This window comes from Gouania willdenowi, chromosome 12 (genome assembly GCF_900634775.1).
Source record: "Gouania willdenowi chromosome 12, fGouWil2.1, whole genome shotgun sequence".
In the NCBI taxonomy this organism is placed as follows: Eukaryota; Metazoa; Chordata; class Actinopteri; order Blenniiformes; family Gobiesocidae; genus Gouania; species Gouania willdenowi.
In genome coordinates this window covers 3,273,721-3,282,159 of record NC_041055.1, presented here as the reverse complement: position 1 = coordinate 3,282,159, position 8,439 = coordinate 3,273,721, and the positions used below count along the sequence as shown (strand labels likewise).

The following is an 8,439-nucleotide window of genomic DNA, read 5'->3' as shown; positions in this document are numbered from 1 at the left end:
GGTTCTCTTTCATAACATTTGTTTTGATGTCTCACTATGGGATACATGCCTCCACGTCATATCATAGAAGCCCTCTCTCATTAGGCCAACTCCGTTTGTAATTGACTTTCAGGGGATACAAATAATCATAATTGAATTGTAATTGAAAAAATGCCTGTCACTAGAATGTAATTTAATTGTAATCTAACATGGGTAATTGAAGACGTAATTGTTACTGAAAAATGTAATTGACCCCAACCCTGGCCCCTGGAGAACCCTTTCCAGCGGTTGCGGTGAAGCCACAATTCCCATGTAGAACCTTGCTAAGGTATTCGGGGAGTTCCATGAGGCCACCACACAGATCATGTCCACGGACCACCCCATTCATAGCGGCCATGAAAAGCCCCTCCTGGAGTGACAACCCCTGTAAAGCATGTGTTTTGGTAATGACTCAAACAATCCAGTGTGCGAGGTGCTGGTTTGACAGAGCCTGACCTTTGCGGGAGCCCGCTTAGCAGATAGTCAGGTTGTCTCGTACAGCCCACGTACTGTATGCTTCAAGTACCCATACCGTCCCTGCATCAAAACAAGCCAGCTGCAGCAACTGAACCTGCCAAGCAAACGAGGACCCCTTAGGACAGATGACAAGAGTAGTACTAATTTCAATCAGGTTTATTCACAAGCAAAGTTAGTTGACAAAGCCCACACGCAGGTGGCCAGAGGAAGACGTCCATGTTTCTCCATGTCTTTGTCTCCGTCTGTCTGTGTATCTTCAAAAGCAAGAAAGCAAGCAATCCCCTCCTTGCACCGTACTCATGAGACGCTGGTACAGACGTGATCTAGCCATTTATCACAGGTCTGTCTAGCTCTGCTTAGCTCCGTCAGTCATCTTGAGGTCATACGCACACGTGTAAGTTTTCAAACCAAAGCAACAGAATGTCAGGGACCACTAGACAGACATTGAAAATACAGAAATATTTTTTATTATCTGCCTAATTTGAAAGCACTAGTACAGTGCACGTCGGAAGTATGTATTCATATAGTGGGGGCTTAAGAGTTGTCTCTGGTGGTGATGAGACCCCATCTTCCCCTCTCTCACCTTGGTGTTTATTTTATGAAGTTATTAATTAACTGTTCCATTGCAGTCCAAACAAGTCCGACGTCGCATAGCTTTGAACCAAGCTGCAGCCATGTTGACAGTATCAGCTCTGTCTGTCCCTGAACATCGGATATATTTGAGTCACATACACACACACAGACAGACAGAGATGCCTTGCTTTATCGATAGATGTATTGCCCAAACAGAAATAGCTGAAGTGCACTTGGTCCCTCCCCTTCCAGTCTTTCCAGAGTTATCTTCAGGAGTCCAAACTGATAGAAAACCTTCTGGCTCTCCTCGGCTAGCGCTGCAGAGCCTCTGCAGTTCACTGCACAGCGGATCTTCTCAATGTTGAATAACAGCTCCTGGATTATTTCCTCCATCACCAAATACTGCAACAAGTCTGTCTCTGAGTGTCTTTTTTGACATAAGTTCTTGATTTTTAACAATGATTCCCTCAGAGGTTCAATCATCTGCAGGAGCTTCTCTGCACACCAGCACATGTGTCGCCAGTGCATCTCCTGCATCAACTTCCACTTACAGAAGAAAAAGAACTTCATGAGGAGAATTGGGCAACCAAGGACTCCCGTAGCCAACAAACTCCAGACGGATGGCAGATTAGAAACCATGACTGCAGCGGCTGCAGCCCAGAGACACATTAGTATTAACAGCAGAATCTGGCAACGCTCCAGCCAGACCATGAGGTTTTTCACCTCAGCTGCACCTTCCTGAATCTGCTCCACTTTCATATTCATCTTATGCTCTTTCATTTCGTGGCATATTTTAAAAACAGATATTTCTCTTTTTAGCTCAGTGGCCGTAGGAACTCGTGGTGTTGAAAAAAACCACTCCATGTTCTGCAGATGAGGAAGTGAGGAAGTGAGGGAGTGTTTCTGCGTCTGAGGTAAATAGTGAGTCACCTGAGATGCTTTTAAGAACGTCTTTCTGCAATCACATGTTGACACAGCGAGGGCGTGTTTCAGGGACCGAATACAAAAGAAACCAAAACACATTGGACTACACAAGCTTTACTCCCATTTCTGCTACTTTTCAAAGCCTTTTCTGCACATTTCTGCACATTTCTTCCACTTTCAAGACATTTTCAGAATTTATAAACCATTTCCACCACTTTTCCACCTAATGTCACATATGTTGACCCCTTAATGTCACTTTAACCTGTTTTCATCATATTTCATGCTTATTTTTGCCAATTTAACCACATTCAGAATTTTTCATGCCCATTATTTGTCAGTTTAAACTAATTGTTCCACATTTTTCTGCCACTTTTATGCCAATATTGACACTTTGAACTCTTTTTATCACTTTTTTTTCTGTCTGTTTTTAGCCACTCTATTTTGCAACATTTAACCAATGTTTGTGGTTTTTAAAATATCCATTTTACCAGCTTTTCCACCATTTTTTTCACTTTCAACCCATTTTATTTCTGATTAAAACATGGACTTATCAGCATAGCGATGCATAGAGCCTCAGTCCTGTAAGATAATACAGGCTGTATAAAATACAAATATTGTCCACCTTATGATGTAGGCTGAGTCCAGTTAATCTGCCATCAATTAATATTGTATAATTTCACTAATTTAAGCATTACCAGTACCTCCATTCCTTCCTTCCTGCTTTTTTTGCAGCAACAGTGTTGTTTTTGGTCTGTATTCTTGATTTTAATTCTTCATATTTTGAAAGAATTATTCCTTAATTGTTGGGCGTGGTTGGTCTAACGCTGTAATCTCATTTCACAGGAGCGTGCACGTAGCCAGCTGACATCACCTGTCCTAAGTGAACATATTTATATCCTGCTTCGTAGTACAGCTGCTCTCTGACAGAGAATGTTTGGTTAGGCGAAGCTAACGGAGAGATATCAGGATATACTGATCCAGCTTCATAGTACAGGCTCCTTATCTGTGATGTTTAAAGTCAGTGGGACAAACAGTGAAGTGGGTCAGTGTCTGATATCTGATGGTTTCATAACATTTCCATAACCTTTACCTTCACTTGTTATCACATCTCAGTGTGTACATTGGTGGGTCAATCCTGAAGCTGTTGGAGGCGTTGGTGTTAGAGCTGAGGGACAAACTTCAGCTTCATACATCACTGATGGAGGATAGTTTTAATCATGGAACACACACGCGTGATTGGTTCTTTCCCTCAAGCTTCTTCTGCAGCAGAACATCTCAGCTTTGAAGCATTTTCTCTGGCAATCTCATTAGCTGTGTTTACATTACAGTTTTTCGCAAAATAAAAACGATATTTCTAAAGTTTTCGACAAACCATCGTTGTGCTTTCAGCGCGTTTCCATTGAAGATTGTTTTGGAGCCGTGAAATCTTGTCCCGTGAGACTTTTCTGCAGAAAGATGGACTCTTTAAACCTCCTGGTAATGCTGCCATTCCTTTGTTGTTTCACTTTTAATGTAGCACTAATAATATTTAGTAAATAAATATCTCTGTCTCCTCTTCTGTCCATACGTCCCCCGCCATGTTCTCTCAGAGAGCAGTGGTCATGTGACTAGGTACGTCACGTCATATGACGTGTAATTGCAGAAAAAAGGTTTCCATCGAGCTTTAACGATACATTTAAATATAGAAACGTAAAAACTTTTTAGCGGTATGAGTGTTTTTTCAAAATGCAGTTGTTCCCATGACCAGTTTTTATTGAACTTTTTAAATTTTGAGCATTTCCAAAGGTAATGGAAACGCAGCAAATTGATCTCGTATTAGAGACATTTTCTGGTGTAGTTTTGTGTTTCAGGTTTTTTCTTTTGTCCTCGCTCTTCATCGCATGCACACAAACGGAGTCTGAGTTAAAAAAAACCAAACTTTATTCTTCTTCATCTTCCACTTCTCCTCCACAGTGCATGAGAAAATTCAAACATGAAACTTTATTAACCGACATATTTGATAAAACCCCACAATCGTGCACAGAGCGAACATCAGGAACTCGCCAGTGTTCACACGTTATCGTGACAGAGCAGCAGATAAAGGACGAGCGGTGAAACATTAACCCAAAGAGACCCACCATGACCACGATGGGACAGGCTCAGCGCACCCACACACACGCACTTTGAAGCTTCCACCGTTTCTAAAGGAAATGACCAAAACCAATAAAACCAGTGCAGTGCTTCACTGGGATGTTCCAACAAGTGACAAAGCGTCAGTAAACAGTTTTAATCTCATCGTACAAAAACAATGAATTAACAAGAATTAACACTTTAACTCCTCCCCCTTTTGGTAATAAATCCTGCCCCTGAAATCCACATCAGACGCGTGAATCTAAGGTCACATGGTTTCATAACTCCTCCTCCTGAGAACATCATGATGTAACTCCTGTATCTAAAATGGCCCACTCTGATTGGCCGTTGTGTTCAGTAGTACGGTCCGATGTTCTCGTACCCGGCGTAACTAGGCCAGTCGGGGAAAAGCCCGTGAGAACACGTCGGGCTCCCGTAGCGGTCGAAGTGAATCCCAAAGTCGTTGGACTCTGAACGCCGGCCGCCAACATGGTGCTGGCTCGCCTTAGCAGACGACCTTACGATGTTGTAGTTGTTGCCGTGGTTACTGTCCCAGTGCTCGCGGCCCGCCACTGCGTAGCAGACGGCGAACTCCACGCGTTGGTGCGGCGGCAGGTCGGCGGGCAGTGGCACTTCAAAGGAGAACGTGTCCGAGTATGAGCTGGGGAAGGCGTCGCGCACGTAGATGCATTCGGTGTCGGCATGAGTCCGCCACGAGTCAAAGGTGACGCGCAGCCACACACGCTTCTCAAAGGACACGTTCTTGACCTTGACGGTGCCGGCGAAGGCGCGCTCCTTCAGGATGCAGTGCTCCAGGCACACCAGGTTCCTCTCCAGGCTCTGGCGGAACAGCAGGTAGTCCGTGGACGGCTGCGTGAAGTCCAGCGTCAGCTTGTCCGGCTCGGCGGTGAAGCTCAGCGCCGTGTTCAGCATCTGCTGGATGTTGGCGGGGATGTCGATGGGGTCATTGAACTCGGAGAAGACCTTGACACGGGTGAGGGCGAGGCCACGGTGGTCGGCGAACGTCACCTGCTTCTTGGTTTTCTTGGGGTCGCGGTGGGCGAACCTCTCCGACGCCTCGCCCTGCTCGGAGCGACACGAGCGCTCGAACCTCAGCGCCGACTCACAGCTCGGAGAGAGCGCCATGTAGAAGTCCTTCTTAGAGAGACACAGAGCCATGTCGATGGGCATGGTCGGCTCAGCGACGCGCACAGCGCTGAAACACAGGAAACACATGTCAGACATGCTTTAGTTACATTCAATGCATACGCAGAGGTGGTCGAGGGCAGGGGGAGCATTGCCCCCCCCATGGTTAAAAGTTCTCATTGGTTTTCCCAAATTAATTTGAAAAAATAAAATTCTTAACAGAATGTACATAATATACCAATATTTTAAATGCCATAAAACACTGACTGTACAAAATATATATGAAATCATTTGTTGTTCTTTTAAAAATACATGTTATTTTTTTGGTGCTCGAGTCATGTGACTTGGTTCTTCTTATGTTGCGCAATTCTTCTTCACAATGTAAATGGTGAAGCGACACTGCACCCAGCAGTTCATGTATGGTACTGCAGCAGAAATGAGGTAGAAAGCGGCCGCCAGCCTGATTTTATCATGAATTTACAACATTAATCTAAGAATTGTTATTTTTAATGACACAGTTCAGCCTCACAGAGATAAAAAAGAAAATAAGAAGAAATCATAATGATAGAATGAACAAATAACACTTTTTAAAGAATCTAATTTTGTAAATAAGTGGAAATAGTATTTAGTGCAGTGGTTCTTAACCTTTTTAGGATCGTGACCCCATTTTGATATCAAGAATTTCTGGCGACCCCAGACATACTTTTTTTTTTTTTAACTGCATTTTAGTTTTACTAGATTTATATTTCACAAAGTGAAAATATAGAAAGACAGTTTTTTAAGATTGTGTGTTGTTTTAATTATAAAATAATAATTAAAAAATCTATTTAAATGTTTTTGAAATTTCAGGGGACCCAACACCTGGGGTGGGACCAAAACTGACATTTTATTTTTTCATTTTCTACACTTTTTCTCTCTCAAGTACCCCCTGTAGCGCCATCACGTCCCTTTAAGTGTCCACGTACCCCCATTTGAGAAACAATTTATATGCTTATAATAAAAGGACCCAAACAATAAACCCCTATAAACTATAACTAGTTTGTTTGTATACGAAAATAATGTCCCTTTATCTGTTTTACAGTAAAAACCTTCACGTTTTGTGTAAATTCATATTCTGATCACTACACAACATGTCAGCAGTCTTAGCTCCGCCCACTTCGTGTCAGGTGAGTTTCCGTGTCTGCAGATGAACAGATAAAAACACGCTTTTTAACGGTATTTGTGACAGTAAAGCGTCACCGGACCCGGTAAGTACCGTTCACGTGTTTAACGGGCTCAGGTTAAAAGCCTCGGTGCGCATTGTTCCGGAAGCTCGGTGAACGGTGGTCGGTTTTACCTGCGGCGGCTCGTGAGCACCATCGGAGGTGTGTTCGGTGTCCGTGTCAGGGCCTCGCGCCCCTCTGCCGTCTCATTGTGACCCGGTAAACTCACGCCGCTCCGCTCGTGCCTTCAAAAAGCTTCACTCATGGTTCACGTGAACAGCCGGCCTCAGCCAATCAGAGGCCGCGCCGCCGGAATGGGCGAGTGTGAAGGGGCGGGGCTTACGATCACGTTAATGAAGCGTGTTCAGGAATGATGGACTTTAAAAGGACACACAGTGATCTGATGGAAGCCTTATTCCACCATTAAATAAATACAAATCACCTCTGCAAGTCAGAATTATGAGTTAGTAAAGTCAGAATTATGAGTTAGTAAAGTCAGAATTATGAGTTAGTAAAGTCAGAATTATGAGTTAGTAAAGTCAGAATTATGAGTTAGTAAAGTCAGAATTATGAGTTAGCAAAGTCAGAATTATGAGTTAGCAAAGTCAGAATTATGAGTTAGCAAAGTCAGAATTATGAGTTAGTAAAGTCAGAATTATGAGTTTGCAAAGTCAGAATTATGAGGAAAAAAGTCATAATTATGAGAAAAAAAGTCACAATTGTTGCTGCAGTCTACCGACACTGGCTGTTACCATTCTAATTACACCTTGAATAATAATTAAAATCATATTTTGGCTATTTATTCAGTTCTAAGAATGTCACTTGTGATACATAGTGTAGAAAAGAGTAGAAGTACACAAATACGTCTTTATTGCAAAAATGATTCTGTCACATTTTTGTGTCTTTCTTTGAAACTTTACATAAAAAGTAATTTTATCATAATTATTACTTTCTATCTTATAAATTAATTGTGACTTTTTATCATAATTATGACTTTTTATCATAATTATGTCTTTTTATCATAATTATGTCTTTTTAATCATATTGTTGACTTTTTGTCAGTGGTAGAGGGGGTCGTCCAATAACCGAAGGGTTGGGGGTTGGAGACCGGACCATCTATAAGGGGGAATAAAGGGAAGAGATTTTTGGGGTCCATCCATAAAGTCAGCAAAATGATGATTCATTGTTCTATGAATCGTGATAACCACATTTATTTATTTATCTGAATAATTTTCACTCTTATCAAGGAAGTTTAGTATTATTTTTTTGTGCCATAGTATATACTATATAGTCACTTAAAGATGCAAATCCCTGTTTTAATCAGAATTAAAATGGGTTAAAAGTGACCCAAAATGATGGAAAAGGTTGGAAAATGGGATTTTATTAAAACCACAGAAATTGGTTAAAAGTTGCAAATTTGAGTTTCCAAAAAACAGACAGAAAAAGTGGTAAAAAAAAAAAAAGGGTTCAATGTGTCAGTATTGGAACAAATAATAATAATTAAAAAAACAAAAAAAAAACAATTTAAACTGGCAAATAATTGGCATGACAAACTAGGAATGTGGTTTAATTGGCAAAAAATAAACATGCAATATGGTGAGATGAGGTTAAAAGTGACAATAATGAGTCAACATATGCAACATTAGGTGGAAATGTCTCGATAGTGGAAAACAATGTGCAGAAAAGACATAGAAATTGGATGGAGAGGTGGCAGAAATGGCCGTAATGTAGCAAAAATGCATTAAAAGAGCAAAATATGGCAAGAAAACTAGATGAAAATAGGTTAAAATATGACAAGTTTGATGTAGTTGCAGAAAAATGGTAAAAATAAGCAAAAATTTGCTCAAATTATTAAAAGAAAACCCTGATGTAAATAAATGCATGTTAAAGGCTCAGAGACCCACTCTGTCCCAGGGTTATGGGTTACCAATTGAAACTACTTTTGACCAGATTTACAACAACAATTGTGAAATTTATGATTCTTTTTTCT

The 8,439-nt window shown here is 41.3% G+C and overlaps 1 protein-coding gene across 1 annotated transcript; it reads right to left on the bottom strand.

Moving 5' to 3' along the window:
* Positions 1–3,894: 3,894 nt before the first annotated feature.
* Positions 3,895–6,725, bottom strand: LOC114473373 (protein phosphatase 1, regulatory subunit 3B). The gene is made up of 2 exons (XM_028462945.1): positions 6,584–6,725; positions 3,895–5,317 (listed from the first exon to the last, which is right to left on the bottom strand). The coding sequence occupies exons 1-2, from the start codon at positions 6,604–6,606 to the stop codon at positions 4,456–4,458; spliced, it is 885 nt and encodes a 294-aa protein (XP_028318746.1). The 5' UTR covers positions 6,607–6,725; the 3' UTR covers positions 3,895–4,455.
* Between the last annotated feature and the right edge of the window lie 1,714 nt (positions 6,726–8,439).